This window comes from Rhinolophus sinicus, chromosome 3 (assembly GCF_057876585.1).
Source record: "Rhinolophus sinicus isolate RSI-liver-muscle chromosome 3, RSI-T2T, whole genome shotgun sequence".
Classification (NCBI taxonomy): domain Eukaryota; kingdom Metazoa; phylum Chordata; class Mammalia; order Chiroptera; family Rhinolophidae; genus Rhinolophus; species Rhinolophus sinicus.
The window spans coordinates 143,461,941-143,481,081 of NC_142503.1; the positions used below are offsets into that span (position 1 = coordinate 143,461,941).

The following is a 19,141-nucleotide window of genomic DNA, read 5'->3' on the forward strand; positions in this document are numbered from 1 at the left end:
TCCCTCCTAGGCAACTCAGAATCTCTCTCTCCTTTCTCTTTTATGAAACTAAAAGAATTGCAGTTACTGTCGCTAGGCCTGAAAGTCTTCTTCAGAGCTGCTTTGCTCACCTTGACAGCCTCCTCATCCCTCTCAGGTGAAAGCAGCTTGGATTTTTCCCAGAGGCAATTGTGTTATTTGAATATCAGCATTGTTTATACTTCTTTCATGCAGTATATTTCAGTCAATTTTAAGAGCTAAGTACATATTGGTGTACTAGTTTTGGAATTCAGTCATGTTTATCTAAAAATTGTATTCTGAGTAACCAATAACACAATAAACCTCTGTTTAAGAGGTTGAGAACTCCTTGTAATGCCGAGGCAGAGACCCAAGCACACACAACTGAATCAGGTGAACCAAGGACACTTTGGCAACATGACCTTGAAGATCTAAAACATCATAATGAAGAATTTTTGTTGACCTCAACTATGCAACTCAACCTAGGTCCATATTGTAGAGTCCATATTCTCATCTGTTTTTCATAACACAAATTCCCTGCAAGTTTTGGGGCTGAATGAAGTACCTGCTCCATTGGTCATAAATCCACGGCCATACGGGCAGAGTTTTTTGAAAGCCACAGTATCCTGGAAAGGACAGATCTCACAGTGGGGACCCCAGCCTCTCCCTCCATCACAGCAGCATTCAGACTTGGTGACAGGGTTCCTGTTGCTTGAGCCAATCTGACACATGTTTTGGAGGACCTCTGTGAAGCAGTATCCTTCCCGGTTGTCTGAAAGGGACATCGTATGAAAAAGAGGATTTTAGGAAATTTTATGAGTATATCAAGATATCAAAAATTTGGGCAGAATAGGAAACCCAAAAGGGATGTAACACTTTACCCTGGGTGAGAAGGAGCGAGAAGGGAAAGCTGGAAACTGCAGTGAGAGAGAAAAGATGACATCTGAGGGAACAAATAAGAAATTCAGTAAGTAAGCAGAAAGGCATCGGTCTAGACAAGGTTACAACTCTATCTGCTCCCAGAACCATGGGGGGATAATCATGTGCGAGAGAGAGAAGCAGAGAAACACATGGTAACATCCTGAGCACCAAGTGCTTAAAAAGGCTGCTGAGAAAGAAATTCCACACAAGTGATTCAGTGATACAATTAGCAAAGGAAGAATTTCGCTGCAGGGTGTGCTAAGCCCAATGGACAATCAACCATTGAGTCATCTCCAAAATATGAACATTTGTAACCTTTCCTCACATTTTGACAATCTCTATTATTTGAAATAAGAGATCTGGGTTTCAAGCATCCCAGTGTGGAGGCTGGGGTTACAAAAGCATCCTGCCGTATGTACTCACCAAGGCACTCATCCTGGGTGGGGCTGGCTGTGAACCCGTCATTGCACTCACAGGTGTAGCTCCCCCGGGTGTTGAGGCAGCGCCCATTCTCGCAGATCCCTGGCTTGGTCTGACATTCATTCTCATCTGTGTGGTTCCATTGAAGGACCAAAAACAAAAGGAATCGTCTGAGCACTTTGTACAAGCATGGATTTTTTTTCTTTCTTTTTCTAAAAATTTAGTTTGTGAATAGGTAACCTATTCACCTGGTTCTAAATTCTGAAGGTACCAAAGCATATTCAGCCTAAGTCCCTGTTTCTCCCCTATCCCCCAACCACCACTCCCTTCCAGGGAGGAAACCATGCTACTGCCAGTTTCTAATGTATCCTCTCAGAGTTGACTATGCACATACAAGTGAATACATACATATTTGTGTGTACATTTTAAAAACATAATCAATAGCATTTTTACATTTTTAAATATAGATGATAGCATTTTATGCACACTTAGAATTTTTCACTTAATAAAGTTTAAAACTTTCCGTATCTGTACATAAAAGGATTCTCAAAGGATTATTTGAAGTGAAGGAAAGCAAAATTTAAGATCAACATATGACAGAAATGTTACAATACTTCATCAGAATAATGTCTGCGATAATTTTAACCTAAGGGAGTTTGTCTAAACTAATCTTCCGATTCAATATAGATTATGTTTATTGTAGTACTTCAGCAATGTTATTAAGAAACAATACAAAACTCCAATTCAAAAATCTTTATGCACTCCTATGTTTATTGCAGCACTATATACAATAGCCAAGACCTGGAAACAACCGAAATGCCCATCAGTAGATGACTGGATTAAGAAACTGTGGTACATTTATACAATGGAGTATTACGCAGCCATAAAGAAGAAAGAAATCTTACCATTTGCAACAACATGGATGGACCTAGAGAACATTATGTTAAGTGAAATAAGTCAGAAAGAGAAAGACAAATACCATATGATCTCACTTATATGCGGAATCTAAAGAAAAGAATAAGTGAATGAACTAATCAGAAACAGTTTTGGAAACATGGAGGAAAAACAGAGGGTTGCTAGAGGGGCGGGGGGGTGGGGATAAGGGGAAGGTGAGAGGTTTTGGGAACGTACAGAGGGATAGTGGATGGGGGGAGGGGGGTTCACACAGTGTGAGGGATATAAATGATAAACGTCTAAGTTTTGCTTTGTCTTGTGCACCTGAAACTAATTAATTAAAAAAAAAAAAAGAAAAAAAAAAAAGAAACAATAAATCACACCTCAGTCTCCCAGATTTAAAAAAAAAAAAGAAAGCATTAAAGGAGCTGGAGATTCTTAGAATTATCTGATGATTACTTAGAAACAAGTTATTTAACTTGCATTGGTGCATCCCATTGAGATTAGTTCCAACCCCTGAGGCAGAGATCTCATAAAGAGAAGAGAGTTGGAGGGGGTGATATGTAAAGAGTGTTAAAACAGGTAAAAAAAAAAAAATCCCAATGCCCAAACCAATGAAGTCAGAATATCTGGGGTGGAACCTGAGCTCCCCACGAGATTCCAACGTCCAGCTGAGGTTCAGAACCATGGATCCCATAAGACTCAGCATGTGATCATTAATCCACATACTTTTTCTGTGCTTTTATAGTCTGCTCTTTAATGGCTGTTTAATTCAATACCTTACAGAGTAAGCGGACAGTGAGTTTCTTAAGCTTCTTCACTGACAACATAAAATAGATGTTTTCTAATGTCACTGATAATTAAAAAGAAAAAGAATGCATGTGGAAATTTTTGAATAATTTCTCCTGTATTTATTATCTAAAGCAGAGGTGAGGAAACCTTTTCTGTAAGTAATAGTAATACTATAGTATTCTGGATAATATATAGTAAATGTTTTAGGCTTTGCAGGCCATATGGTCTCTGTTGCAACTACTCTACTCTGCTGTGCCACTGCAGCATGAAAGCAGACATGGACAATATGCAAACGAGTGGTTATAGGTATGTTCCCATATGACTCTATTTATAAAAACAGGTGGTAGGCTGGGTTTGACCCTCAGGCTGTGGTTTGCCAACCCTTGGTCTAAAGTTGTGGTTTTCAATGCTGGATCCACATTACAGTAACTTAGGGAGTTTAAAATATCATTGTCTGGGCCTCACTCTTGACAAGACCAGATTCCGTGGAGGTAGATGCCACTAGTTTAGTGCTATTCCTGGTTCAGAGGGACCTGACGTCAGTACTCAATGTCAGGGTGCTAGTAGCAAAGTTGGGTCAATAGGGAGGTATTCCAATGTGGTGGAGCAAACTGATCCCCAAACAACACAGGAGTATAAAAAAGTGAAGGAAGGAAATAGAGACAACACGTGATGTTTCAATCCTGGCAGCAAAGTGGGCTGAGAGAGTAGGCAAAACCCAGCTCAGAGGGAGAGAATGACAGTGCTGGTGGAATTCATAGAAAATTAAGAAGCTAGGGGACCACTATGGAAAGTTGTGACATGAGGTTAAGAGAGGCAAAATGGCTCTGGCCAAGAAGAACACAATGGCCATAAGGACTCAGAGCCCAAGTCCCTTTTGTCCTTTGTCACTGCCGACTCACTCAAAGCTCCCTCTGCAGGGATTCTCTTACCTACGCAGCCTTCTCCATCAGGTGTCCGCTGATACCCAGGTCCGCAGATGCATATGTACGTGCCAATGAGGTTCTTGCATTCCATTTGTTTTTCAGCACAGTCGTGTTTCCCCTCTTCACACTCATCCTCATCTGGGAAGAATGTGCAACCACAAATTTATTTTAAAAAGCTGCATTAATTACCTGCCTTTAAAACATAAAATGACATTAAGTAACCTATTTCCTTTTGCATTGTTGGGCGCTGGCCCGCTAAGAATGAAGAGCCTTCTAACCACCTTTGAACTTGATGAAGAAATTGCTCCCTAATTAACTGGTAGCCTCTTCAAAAGCAGGAAGCATAATTTCTAATTCTTTTTGGTGAATTGAATATTTCTGTCTCAACGTCTTCATACTGAACTTCTTGAATGTGGGGAAATGTCTTCTTTTCTTTATATCTTCACATTTGCAGAATGGCTGGCATGCAATGCAGAGTGAATTATTATAAAAGAGATCTGCAGTACAGCCCTCGGCTCAGCTTGATGATGCCGCAAGCTACAATTTATGAGGAAAAGTAGCAGTGATAACCCATATAATGTTTATGGACTATAGCAGTGTTCCCCAATTCCCAGCCCTTGTCCATTACTGGAAACTTTGGAGGGACATCTCCCATCATAGATAGTATTAGAGCTCCTTAGCTTAGATGACCTTGAACATAGATGTCTTACCTTTGCACATCCTCCTGTCTTCTCTCAAAACATATCCAGCAGGACATTTGCATTCATATGACCCATAAGTGTTCACACATCGGAAAGCACAGAGCAGAGGATTCTGGGCACACTCGTTTACATCTGCAGCAGAAGGTAGTGAGAAAATAATGGATCATGGATATAAAACCCAAACAAGAAATATACTTTTACCAAAGCTTGAAATGCTTTATTCTTATAAACATGGATGGACCAAGTAGTTTCTGGTTTTCAGGGAATTATAAAATGAGTTGGTTATTTTATAATTGGCATAAGTAGGGTGACCACATGTCCTGATTCTCCCAGCGCAGTCCCAGTTTATGCTTGTTGTACTTATGCAATTATGAATGGTTATTTAGGTGAATGAGAAATGACAGGTCACCCTATATAAAGGGGGCTTTCCTAAAATTCTGGCTTTGAAGCCTCAGGTTGACCACTTGCTACTCCCAAAGTCACATGGAGTGGGGACCAGTTTTATCCCATTTAGCCCAGACAACTGCCAAGTCAATTGTTATCAGAACAGAAGCAGACCCGTCCAACATTGTTAATCACCATGCTTACCCCACATGAAACAGGCTCCTGTGAAATAGCAGTGATTCTTATGCCCAAATAGTGTTCTGAATTATTTTACACTTACAGAGATACTTAGTTCACATTGATGCCCAGATTAGAGCCTTAAATAGATAGGAATGACTTTACCATTAGTGAATCAAAGTAATGTCTGCAGATTTCATAGTTAAAACCATCAGAATGTGTTTTGGGAGAGCAGGGTTAAAACAGACCATCTTGACTATCATCTTTCTCTGGAAGGCCATTGATGAGGACTGAGAACCTCAGTGAGGTCCCAGATCATGGGTTAGTCACAGCCTTTAAAGATTCATCAACAACTTCCACAGGGGGTATCAATGGGTCATATCTCTAATGAAGAGCTCACTTTGATACCAGCTTTACCCTCTACCTTCACCTCCCCTTCATCTTTTCCTGGACTAGTAGTTCTCAGCCAGAGAAAGCATCAGAATCACCGGGAGGGCCCAGCGGGCCCCACTTTTAGAGTTGCTGATTCAGGAGTTCTGGGATGAAGCCTGAAAATCTGCATTTCTAACAAGTTTGCAGATGGCACTGATGTGGCTGGTCCAGGGACCATCCTGTGAGAACCACTGTTCTAGACATGCCCTCCCCTTTCCTTCTTTCCGTACATCCTTCCAGGCTTAGAGCTATTGCTTATAAGCAACCTCTTTTGCTATGATGGCTGCAGGATGTTGGTGGTTACCTCAGTGTGCAGATGTTTCCATAAATAGAAAAGAAAAAAGAAAAAGAAGAGAAGAAAAAGAGTATGGGAGATAAAAAGAAAAAGAAAAGAAAAAGAAGGGAAAATGGAAAATAAGAAAGAAGGTAGCAAACAAGAGAGGTATTGTATCCAAACATTAGCGGTGGGGAGACACCACCAAGAACTCTGCATAATCTGCAGCATAACTTGCGCCATGAGCCACATACAAGTTTTTCAGATACTCCCTGCAGAGAGGAGGCCACATACACTGAGACGAAATGATGGAACGGCCCATCAGGCCCAGATGTTCTTTATTCTATATACCCTGAGTGGTACTTAATCTTAAGAACTATAATCAACCAATGGTTGTTCCCATGATCAGAACATGGAAACAACTATTCTGCGTTTAAGGGGCTTAGGCTTACCTTCACAAGTCATCATTGGACCAGGCTCAAATCCCTCCTCACAGGTGCATTCAAAACCTCCAATCACATTCTTACAGGTTCCGTTTCCACAAGGATTGCCCACAGAACATTCATCGGTATCTGCAAGTGACCAGGAGTATATTCAAAACACAATGAATTGGGAGAAAATGGTCTTGGGATTCAGATAATACCTTTCATTCCTTCAGAGTACTTTGATCTGTAATGTCTTGCTTTATTCTCATTCTGTCCTTGCAAGAAAGGAGGGTATGTGTCTTACTACCACAGGTATGTAGCTGTGAAATTTGACTTGGTAAGTGGCGGTGGCAGTGCCAGTGACAGTACCTGGGCTTCTAGCCCTTATAGTGCTCTTCTCCATGAGTTTCTCCAGCCTCCCACCTTGTGAAGAAGTAAATCTTCTACTGGGAATAGATGCTCAAGGGGTTAAGACAATGCTTTTTTCACAAGTCAAAAGTTTCCACTTATTTAAAACTAGAAATATATCTCCAGTTTGGCCTTACATTACATCACTCTCCAAGAAGCCTTAAACATGATGGATTTTTGCCAGATATAAAGTAGAAGACTAAACTTACGCAAAATAAGAGACCAGAGGTTAAGCAAAATTAATACACTGGATAAAATCAAGATTCAAGTAGATTTTGTTGATTCTGTTGAAACCAGATGGTTTACATTAGGAAGAAGAAAGGCTAGAAAGAAATATGTTTAGGGTATGATCTCTCTAAATAACTGTGGAGAGAGAACAAGTCTTACCAAGGAGGTCTAAAAAATATATTTATGCCTCCATCCGCCTAGAACCCTCATTCTGAAATATCTCTTGGGGAGAATATCTTCCTTCAGGAAAAGAAATGTGAGAAATAACATGGTGTTTTAGCTATGTAGGGCATAGAAAAGTAATGGACTATCACCAAGGGTTCTGTCTTATGTTGGGTTCTGCAGTCAGAAAGCGAAGACAAGAAAATATGGTAGAGAGACCCTGGGTGAAGAGGCTCATTTCTCACGTATGTAGACACACTGACTGGAGATTTCAAAGAGAACACATTGACCACTTTGCTTTTGTTCTGCTGGGAAATTGCATTTCACTGTCAAGAATAGTAGATCTCCTTCAAGGTAATAAAAATTATAATGTCACTGATTTTTAGAGCTTACAAGGTACTTAGAAATAATTTAGTCCATCTGCATAATATTACAGTCAAAGACCTAGAAAGGCTAAAGAACTTGCTTAAGCTCCCACTGCCATCACTATAGCTGAAATCTTCATACCCTGATTCCTTGTATGGAAAGAACACTTTCTAATGTACACAGACAAACCCTTAGCATTTATACCATTATTATTTCAGGTTTGGATTTCGTAGATAAATAGACAAAATACTCAGATTCAATTTGGAGTTAGTGGGATTAAGAGGTCAAAGTTCAGCCATAGAAGCCATTCTTTGAAATTTCAATAAGAAGGTTAAAACAAGAGGAATTACACTGGGTACACAGCATTGTATTACTATGTGTAATAAAATCTGGATAAATTTTGTATTTTACATATTGAGAGAATAAGATTATGACCATTAAAATTTCTTTTGTATATTTCACAAGCCTTTCATTATAATATTGTCCTTTTCACTGTGTCTTCAAATGTGCCCAGTGTCTGTCTTCCCCATTAGACTGTAAGGTCCATGCAGGGAAGGACCAGGTTGGCTTGGCTCACTGCTGTAGCCACATTGCCTGGCACAGTGTCTGGCACACAGTGGGGACTCAGTGCACATTGATAGATAAATGATACATGAATGAATGGACAACACTTATTTCTGCCCCACCTTAGTATGTATCCTTCCTCATGTCAATGCTGAATAGCTTGATTTCTAATTTGTAAAATCCCAATAGAAGAAACTAATTTATTACTCACCCACACATTCATTCCCTTCCAGAATGTAACCAAAGGGACACTCGCAGCGATAGGAGCCATCTGTATTGATGCACTGCCCATGTTTGCAGACATCAGGTTCTTTGCATTCATCCATATCTTAAGAAAATGAGGAAAAAATAGTAAATAAAAAGCTATTTTTTAAAACATAGAGGTAAATTATGATCAATTTCATGTCTAATCAATGAAATATCTATTACAATACAATATTACAAATACAATACAATAGTACAATTGGTATCTAAATGAAAAGACAAAAAGTAGAGCTTAATTTTCAAGGAAGATATAGAGAAATAAGAACTACCGGAAAAGGGCAAGGAAGAGGCTCATTGAGAACATTAAGAAAAGCTGAGAATGCAGCATAGGCCACTCACCAACTGCTGAATCATCAGGTCCCACAATGATTCCACTTCCATAGGGACAGATCTGGCGGAAGGCCTCTGTGGTGGGGAAGCACACTCGTTAATAGATAGGCCAGTGGCAAGAACTACAGGCTCCTCCCCAAGCATGGTGTGGTGGCCAAATTGCCACATGCTGCACATGTTGGGAAATGATGAACGAGACAAGCCCAGAAACCAGTTAACAAGGCTCCCGGAGCTGGTATGCTTACTACTTGGCAGCTCTGGTTCATGAGGTAATTCAGAAGCAAGTAACTACCTGGCTCCCGAGGTACAATACTTTTAAAGAACATTTTGATTAGACTTACAATGAAATGAAATTGTCTTATTTTCTTGAAGGCCTTCAGTCTCATGTATTTTATGGCCAGTGTGTACCTTGAATGGCCCAAAGGGAAATGCAGATGGTAGACATACCATCAGGTTCAGTGGGACACAGCTCGCAGGGATCGCCCCAACCTTCTCCCTTCAAGGCACAGCAACATTCCTGTTTGGAGTGATTTCTGGATTTGGGTGATGAACACTTTCCTCCTTCAAACTTCGCGTAACAGTAGCTCATTCGCAAATCTGCAGCATAAATTCAAGAGACCCTTCAGTTCTGTCTTACTAAATCATTATTACATAACAGTGAATAAGAAACAATCCATCCTATTCTTTTTTTTAAATTTGGGAACAGTTTGTTTCTTCAGGGCCCATCAGCTCCAAGTCGTTGTCCTTCAATCTAGTTGTACAGGGCGCAGCTCAGCTCCAAGTCCAGCTGCCATTTTCAATCTTTAGTTGCAGGCGGCGCAGCCCACCATCCCATGTGGGAATTGAACCAGCAACCGTGTTGTTGAGAGCTTGTGCTCTAACCAACTGAGTCATCTGGCTGCCCCACAATCCATCCTATTAAATGTGTTTCCTTCTCACTACTATAGTAATAATCCTTCAGTGACTATAATAATAACTGAGCTGAGATCTTTAAAGTCACAGGGAGCTTTTGTAGTGAGATCTGATGAACACATCTATGTGGCTTTCACGTTAGCCAATTTTCCAAAATAACCTGGTGTGAATAATAAAAACGAACAGTGTTACATTTCAAAACTACATCATCAGTGACTTTAGGATGGGGACATTCAGAGATGGAATCATTCATAAGATCCCTTCACTGAGTTCAGCTTACACATGTTTTGGATAACATTTAGCAAGGACACTAGGTTAAGGGAGACCTCCCAGTTCTAGTACTTACTGTGATTCATATCACACTATGCTGTTTATGCTGTGTCCCCAAGCCTTGGAACCAAAATAAAACCTCAGATTCTAGGTACAGAGCAAGTAAAGAAGTGGCAGTTTTATGGACTGGCAAGAATACGACACAATGGCCATTCACTGAAGCAGCTACTCGTGCAGGTGCTGTCTACAAAATGCACGTGAGGCTTTCTGCAGATTTTACATACTCAAGCACACACACAAAAACAGAAGCTTGTTTAGCTCAACAGAGAGAAGGAAGGTAAAGAGGAGGGCAGGGAGATGAGTGGACGGGAGGGAGAATAATCTTTCTTTCAAAGAACATATTTCTTTAATATTGATTATTTCTTGGTGACTCCAACATGGAATATGGGATCTAGTTCCTACAAAATTCTCCAACATTGCTTGACATAATTTTGGCAACTGACTTTTCCATTTCTTGTAGAGTAAATTGGGTGACTCTAAAAAGTGAGCTCATCCAAGCGCCTGGAGTGTGTTTTCCCTCAAATTGACTTCCAAAGCCTTGCAAACTCCTCTCGAGTTACACAGAGCTGAGAATCTGCAGGTTTTAAGGAAATGCCTTCATATCCATTTTGCACAGTTTCGCTTTTTTTAATTTCTGATCAGGTCTGCTCCCTCCTGCCACTGTTTTTCAATCTCAAGTAGCAGATCATTAGAGCCACCTATGCATTTCTGTTAAGATAATTTTACCAGTTTTTATTTCATGAGAAAGGAGATAATGTAAGAATAACTGAGTTGCCAAAGATCATAACAGGAAAATTTTCATGAATTAAAGTAAAAATATCTATCTATCATCTATCTGCCTGCCTGCCTGTCTGTCTGTCTGTCTGTCTGTCTATCTGATTTACCAGGCTCTGGTAAGTCAAATTCAGTTGGCTTCCCTACTGAACTTGTTCAACTTTTTCAAGCAACTTTTCCAGATAAATTATCTCCCTAGTTTCTACTCCACTACCACATCTGGTAATGGCCAGGGCCTCACAGGCACCCTTCACTCAACTACTCTTCAGATGGTCAAGAGCAATAAATAAAAGCCAATCCTTCTCCTGTAGCATGTCTGCCATCCAAATGTCTGCTTTGCTGAGCAGCTTCAAGATTTAACAAGTTGTCATTTCCCGAAGGACATGTTTTGATTTGCTTTGTTCTTTAAGTTTATTGTCACATACAACGTGTTGTGTTTATTGGTCCTGTTTTTTCTATTTATGCCTACAATGGTCTTAAGATATAACTTAGCGATTACTCACAAAAATGTCTCAAAAATATATTAAAACTTAATTATTTCCTTTGTCTTCCAGCTTGTAATGTTTCTTGAAACCTAGACACGGGCATGCTCTAATACTGGCCTATTAAAATTCTCATTCTCTCTTTGTTTTATCACAGACCCTATTTCACACCCCAGCCCTGTCTCCCCAACACCTCTCCACCCCCTTAAAAAAAAAATCTAGACATTACATAGAGGCTCAGATACATGAAGTTTAGGGTGAGATTGAGTGACAAATTCCCTTCACTAACCTTCATAAGTGGGAGTGGCTCATTTACATCGGTGACCTTCAGGTGCCAGGATTATCACATTTGTTCCTTCAAAAACATTATCTGTGGTTCCGTGGAATTTTCTCATTTCATGGGCATTAGAAGCCAGACTCCTAATTGTCATCTTATTAGAAAAACCCAGCTCTTAATTTCCTGGCTCCAGAAAAATCTGTGCTCCGTGATAGATTTTTCACTTGCTTGTGGTGATTATCTAGAATGGGTTTATTAGTCAAAGGTGTCTTGCATTGACAAAGAGAGCTGTGCTTGCCCACATACTTTAACTAGGGTTCGCTAGGATGTCTGTTTACCAATTCATCTGCAAAGAACCTTTCCTGATCTTCAAAATTTCATCAGAACTACAACAGCCACCTTCCCTGCTTGCATTCCTCAACTTTGGCTCTGCCTCTTGGAGCTGAGCATGTGTCAGGGCTGCTCACAGCTGGGTCAATTCTTCCTGCAGCTTCCTGCAGCGTTAGCTTGCTCTGTGACAGGCCAGTGCAAATTGAATTAATAGCCTATGAGTTTCCTCTGGCCTGCCACATCGGCAGATTCACACCTGGTTTCTCATTGCTTTTTTTCCAAACTCAGGCCAAGCCAAAAGCACACAAAAACGAGAAAGTAAGTATAGCGCCAGGTGGGTACTAGACTAATTGGGGAAATCACTGCATAAATTATATAAATGTCCTACCACTATGCTGTACACCTGAAACTATTATAAAATAATACTGAATGTCAACTGTAACTGAAAAAATTAAAAATAAAAATAGAAAGACATGGTTCTCACCCTTAAAACAAAACAAAACAAGGGAGCAGGAGTTAGAATTTATCTAACTGGTCTGTATCATATAGTGTGTCTGCTTGCATCAAACACCACCCCACCAACCACCCCAAAATCCACATAGGCCTCTGATAGCTACCTATAAGAGCAAACCAACCAGAGAATTCTCAACTTTCCCCTTTTTCACTTTTAAATACTAGGTAACTAAAGGAACACTGTAAAGTAAAAATCTAATCAATTAGAATAACAAGAGTCTATGAAACTAACAAAGCTTTGTCACATATTCAATAAGATTGCATAGTATTTTTGTTTAAAATGAGAAAATTGAGCTTCCAAGAGTAAATGATTGCTCTAAGCTGAAGATGGCATGGGCTGAGACTTCAGACCCAATTTCTGGAATAAGTGATATCCATTGCCTCTTATTTGGTAATATGGAAGCCAAACAAAAACAACAACAATAAAAAGAGCAAGAAAAAACTGGACAAAACAACAACAAACAACCGAAAAAAGCACTGGGGTGGGGAGAGATATGTGTGGTTTTGCGGGCTTTTTCTTTTCTTCTTTTTTTCTTCTTCTTTTTTTCTTCTTTTTGGGTCCTGACTTCATTAAACTAGCTTGTAGAAGTAGACAGACACACAGTTGCATTGTTTAGTAAAACCTAAACAGTTTTCTGGGACACAATATACTATGTTATGCAATCCCTTTCGATTTTTTTTTTTTTTTTTTTTTTAGTGCATAAGTATTATTCCTGAAAACAGACTAAGGCCCAGCAAGAATCCTGGCCAGTTCAAATGTATTTTTATGTTTCTTAGAAAACTTGTGAGGTAAGGGATGGGCACTATACCCTGGGGTACATGGCGAATCTGCATTTTTCTGTCTGGAGGTCCAGGTTTGGGTGTGTATTTATCCAGGTTACCTAGTCAGTGGCTGAACTTCCCCCTGGCTTTGCCAAATTCAGTGGCTCGTGGCCGCTCCCCCAGTGACTGACCTATCAGCAGCTGTGCTTGTAGGGGAGAGACAGGTTTAAGTGCCAGGACAGTTGTACAAGCAACCATAACTTGATGGATGAGTTTTTAACCTTAAAAGTCAAAATGAACTTTCTGACATATGGGAACCATTAGACCTCTAGGAGAATAAAAACTCGCCGTCATCTCTTTCACAACGAATAAAAGCTTTGCCACGTTTTAAAAATAAAACCACAACAAATAAACAGAGTGATGAAAGTCTAAAGCCTTCAAAAGCACTTACCTTGGCACCTTCTACCAGTGGAGGACAAGGAGAACCCATCTGGACACAGACATTTGAAGCTGCCTTCAGTGTTACTGCATGTACCCAAGGCACAGATTTCTGGCTCTTCAACACACTCATCAATATCTAAAAGAATGACACGTGGCAAACAAAGTCAAAACACAAAGGAGACACCATCAGGTACCAAATACAAAATGTGGAAGTACAAAGTGCATCCAACTTTTAAAACTCTTCCAGTCATGAAGCTATTTTCCTGTATCATAATGTGATGGGTAGACTTCTAGGCTGTGGTGTTTAAAAAAGGAGCTTTGACAGTTCTTGTAAAAATGGAAGCTGTAAGTACCTCCCAAGGGATGCGATGAGAAACATCTCTCACCCAGACTGAGTTGCTTGGCTAATTAGAAAGTTGGAGTAATTTCATTTCACCCTAAGCTAGGAAAGAAGCAAGAATATCCAGTCTGACTTCACCACTGCACACTGAACAGAAGCTCTGACATTTTAAGTGTGGTGATAACGAGTTGCTGAGGGAGAGATCTATGCCTTTGAACCAAATTTATTCCCCTCCGCTCATCTACACTGCTTTTCTCAATACCTTATGCTAGAGCCCTAAAACTATGAAGTTTACAAGGACACCAATACTTATGAAAATAATTCTATGCAGTAGGAACTAAAGATATCACAGAAGAAGAGGCCCAAACTCTCATTTGCAGGTTAATTTTTCTGAAGTCACAAAAATATCTTCCTTATATATGCTATAGTTTTTCTTTCGTCATATAGATAATAGGAATCTGATACACTTAGAATTGTGGCACATTTCTTTTAGCATCCTAATACATCTTAGCTACTGTAAAACGGTGATTAAGGGTGGTCCAAGGTAGCGTTTGAATGGCTTGGGTAACCATATGCCATAGTTTTCCAGGAAAGTCCTAGTCTTATGTCTGTTAACCTGGCCTCATTATTAATGGAACCCTCCTCAAAATTGTCTTTGGTTTGGTCAATAAATTACGTGATCACCCTACTTATGGAAAAAGTGTAGCCACTGTTTCCACAGATTTACCTATCTTTTCCCCTGACCTGCAGCAGGAATTTGTAGTGAAAAAGAGGAAACTCTTGATTCTCTCAGCCATGCTCTTTTTATGGAAATACTTTTTTGTTTTCAATAAAACACATATCTCTTGTATCTTGGCGCTTTTTATTTTCATGTTTGTGTAAAGAGTTCTACCCACACCAAAATTCGCATTACACAACTTTATTCCCACAAGGTCCAACTAAAAGGAAGTTAAAAAAGTAACCTCTTTATCTTCACTTAACATTGTAAATAGCACATGATAGAAATGTGCAATGCAAAGTGATTATCTTACTGTATCATGTAAAACCAGCCTCTTCATTACTTCATGTTATTACATTGCATTTATAATTACATCATGTTTCCTGTGGTTTATTAACAAATCTGAACTGCTGATGATGATTGAGTTGCTCCATGTCCACACTCTCTCCACTGTAACATCCAACCTTTTCTTAAAAGGAAAGCCAACTTTTGTGAAAATGCTCCAACATTTCTTTTTGGTTGCTGTTTTTGTTGTTGTTAGGTTCTTTCTCTTTTAGTAGAAATTAACCTTGAAATGCTGACTTCCTAACAGTGGGGAACAAAGATTGTAGCACGGGCACAGTCTACATTGTAGCATTGACTATTCACAAAGTTGTTTTCTTTCTATACATTTCCACGCTGCTCATTCTAAAAGAATTTTGCATTAATCATGGAGTGAATAAAGCTGATCTTTAATAAAAGTAAAATAACATGTTTAATAATTTGCATTTCGGCCTAATTTTGATATGTTTTCATTTAGAATGTTATCATTTGACTGTGATTTAAATTGGATATATAATAAAACTTATCATTGATAACATTAAAAGTGGAGAAAGTTATTACTAATCATGGATTAGATGCAGTCCTGTTTAAAGGTGGGAGCATGGACTAGGTGAGTTCTTAAGAGCCTTTCAACCCAAGTTACTTATGAAGTTCTGGCAATTAATGGCCTTCATTTAATGCAATGACATATGTATTAAAGAAGGGAGTACTATAAAATTTGCTGAGAATATATTTGTAGTACCACATTTCCACCTTTGTATAGGTCAACACAACATAGACAAATTATATAGCCGTATGCATCCAACCTTGAATGTGGTCACTTAAAGATTTTAACGGGAATCAGAAAGCTATTTTTAGTTGCAACCTATAGGCACTTAAAGACATGTAATCCAGGATTTTTTACAAGCTGCATAAAAGCACACTGAAAAAGAGTCAGGATCATATGACCCTCAGCCCCCCATATGCACAGAGCACATTAACATCATCAGGGATTAGCATGAGAATTAGATGGTCTTGTCTTACCATCTAAGCATGAAGCCATAAACACACCCTCTGCCCTTGGATTTGGTTTTGACAAAGAATTCCAAAATGAAGACACCATTACAAAAGCTTTGACTTTGATAATGCCAGTGCAGAAACCAATACTGTTTGTTTCCAAATATTGTAGCCCTCCTACCTTCACACTTGTCATTTTGTAGACTGTATCCAGGTGGACAAATGCATCTGTAAGACCCATCCAAGTTCTGACAGGTGCCTGGTGCACATTTTCCGGGTTCTAGAACACATTCGTTGATATCTGCAAAAGAAAGAGACAATGAAGGAAGAAGTTTCCACAGGCATGATTTCCAGCAAGCAATTAAAATTCAAAGAAACTGGAACAAAATCAAAGAAACACATAAAACGAATTGAAGTCCACAAAACTCTACCATGGAGAACAATTAATGACTGAATAAAAACAAATTTTATCAGCTTTCAGAAGTGTGCAATATAGTGACCATATTTTATTTGACCTCCTACAAATTAAATGTTTCCAGAAGAGAGTAGCATGTGAAAAGTCAATGGGTACAAAGACCTTTGAGAGCAGCCAAAAAATTATATAAGAGCTTACTTCAAATCTATTGTGAAGAAAAATTATAAGAAAGGGCATTACAATTGTTTATAGAATAATTTAATGGTATAACTCTTAAGTGTAACAGTTTAACTGTTCTCTGTGAATACAATGATTTAATTTTAAAAGATAAGGGGGAAAAGTGGTGTGTGTGTGTGTGTGTGTGTGTGTTACAGAATTACTGTAATTGTACTCTGGTATTTTTTGTCCTCCAGGCTTCCTGAAGGAAAGACTGTGATAGATACTGCTCAGTTCTTTGAGCGGTCTTCGGGTGTTCTTTGGAGGGTCTTGCTGAGGCAGTACTCACCCACACAGGTTCTCCCATCTGGAGCCACCTCATAGCCTTCATTGCACTGACACTGGAAGGACCCCACTGTATTGATGCACTGGCCATTTCTGCAAAGGTTCCCATTTCCAGTCGCACATTCATCAACATCTGCCAAAAAAATATCATTTGATATATTCCAAAGAAAATGTCATAATCCCAGTAGTGATCAAAACTTTTAAAGGCAAAAATACCGGTTCTGAATTTCAGTGGCCTTTGCTGGTTCAGCAAAGCATAAGAAATTCCAGTGAAAATCTAGCTTGTAATAATAGACCTGGCTTTAAGTACCTATCAAAACCTAACAGATTGCACAATTATATTAATCAGAGATTGATAATTTATATTAGAATTTTATGTGAGTTTACCTTAATCTTCCTTTAGGTTTAATTTTTAAAGGTGAAAACTGAATTACTAATATACAATGCAGCTGAAGGCATTAAATACTCCCATAATTAGAATTATATAAAATTAGTTTAAAAAACAATACAAAATTTGGTTCATTACCCTCTCTTATGAATAATGTAGCATGTTTTATACATAGATTTTAACAAATTCAATAATTTACCTCTTTTAAGACAGGCTGTAGAGAAACAACTAGACAACTTGTTCCACATTATTCATGAATTATATAATTTCTACACAAAGAATCACTTTTGTATATTTTAAAATGTAATCAAATCCATTTATTTCATTCATAGCATAGTAGACATAAAAACTATAGCTGCTAATAAGCATTTTAAAAAGTAATACATGTACTTACAGTTAATGCATGTTTTGACATTTAATCAACACAATCTGTTTGACAAGTCTTTTAACAAATTGTCATGCATAAGATGGCATATATAAAGAAAAAATAGCCAGCGACAGATTCAATCAAGATGACGGAGTAGGTAAACATTGTGCTTATGTCCCGTCACGACCACATCAAAATTACAACTAAACTACAGAACAACCATCATTGAGAGTCACCTGAAGTCTAGCTGAACCAAAGCCTTACAACTAAGAAGTCAACTTGAGACTGGTAGGAGGAGCAGAGAGACAGAATGGGCTGGTCCCTCATCTGCACGTGACTATTAATAATCAGGATGGACATCTCAGCTGTGGAGGTCCACCCCGTGCCCAGCCCCCAGATGAATGAGGGGACCCAGCCCCAAAACAGCCTCCCTAGCCCCGGGTTTCACTGCCAGGGAGAGAAGTCCCCATAACTTCTGGCTGTGAGAACCAGTGGAGATTGTGGCTGAGTGAGATGAGGGTGGCTGGAGTCCCAGGTGTTCCTCCTAAAGGGACTCTGCACAGACTTACTTGCTGATGGATTCACTTGCTCTAAGCTCCAGCGCTGGGACAGCAGCTCAAAAGACACCAGGGACATAAGTATGGGGAGGAACTGAATTGTCTGCCTGCAGGACAAGGGCTGCAGGGGCAGCTATCTCCCAGATGGAAGAGCTGGTAGAAGCTATTGTTTCTTTGTTGAGCCCTTGCCCCTCCTGGTGTGCAGATGCAGGCGATCACTATGTCCATCAACCTGGCTAACATTGTTCATTTGCCCTGATTCCCTGAGACTCTGCCCCACCCATCTTTCAGACCCACCCAAGCCGCTGCAAGTGGCTTTTCCATATAAATGACATGCCTTGATTCATGCTGTGGACTTTTCTAAAATCTCTCAAAGGTTCACAAAACCCAAACAAGCAGCACCTGACTTCGATGTGTCCTGTACCTCTGGCTGAACAGCCCTGGCACTAGCAACAGCCAGCCTTGGCTTGAAGCTTGGCCTCATGAGGCACCTCCAAGCCCAGTGTGGGCAGCAGCCATCTGCGGATTGCTTTGTGGCTCATGTCAGGTGGTCCCAGGCAGGGTACAGGCTGTGGCTGAACTTGGACTATGGTGGGGCCCCTCCCAGGAAGCACCGGGAATGGCAGACCCAGTGGCCAGCTTCGGACTCACCTGGAGCATTACCTGGAGGCCTCCAGGGATGACACACTTGAAGGGCACAATGGGCAGACACCAGAGCCCTGCTAAAGTGAATCCTGCTCTGTCAGCTCCTGCACAACAGCTTGTCCACTGTAGTCATGGCCAGTCCTCACAACTAATCAGCCCAAGGATCAATCCTTCCCACTAATGTGCAGACTACAACCAAAGCTCAATTACAACAGGAGGGCACACACAACCCATGCAAAGGGCACACCTGGAGTACCTAGCTCAGGTGACCAGGAAGATTGTGCCACTAAGCCCCACAGCACATCTACTACATAAGGCCACTCTACTAAGACTGGGAGATATAGCAGACCTACCGAGTACACAGAAACAAACACAGGTAGGCAGCCAAAATGGGGAGACAAAGAAAC

The 19,141-nt window shown here is 39.9% G+C and overlaps 1 protein-coding gene across 2 annotated transcripts in view; it reads right to left on the reverse strand.

Annotated features, from left to right (window-relative positions):
* Positions 1-19,141, reverse strand: part of FBN1 (fibrillin 1) — a 233,149-nt gene that overhangs the window by 15,873 nt on the left and 198,135 nt on the right. Inside the window, exons 48-59 of one of the 2 annotated variants that reach the window (XR_012494755.2) lie at positions 16,782-16,910; positions 16,043-16,162; positions 13,497-13,622; positions 9,113-9,262; positions 8,675-8,740; positions 8,283-8,399; positions 6,371-6,490; positions 4,661-4,783; positions 3,957-4,088; positions 1,342-1,467; positions 879-940; positions 563-769 (exon numbers count right to left, since the gene is read on the reverse strand). Coding sequence is in view for 1 of the 2 variants with exons in the window: in XM_019730687.3 (XP_019586246.3) it covers positions 563-769; positions 1,342-1,467; positions 3,957-4,088; positions 4,661-4,783; positions 6,371-6,490; positions 8,283-8,399; positions 8,675-8,740; positions 9,113-9,262; positions 13,497-13,622; positions 16,043-16,162; positions 16,782-16,910 (1,416 nt within the window). In the remaining variant the exon portion in view is untranslated. The remainder of the gene's footprint in view (positions 1-562; positions 770-878; positions 941-1,341; positions 1,468-3,956; positions 4,089-4,660; positions 4,784-6,370; positions 6,491-8,282; positions 8,400-8,674; positions 8,741-9,112; positions 9,263-13,496; positions 13,623-16,042; positions 16,163-16,781; positions 16,911-19,141) is intronic. The other variant, XM_019730687.3, reaches the window with a different exon arrangement.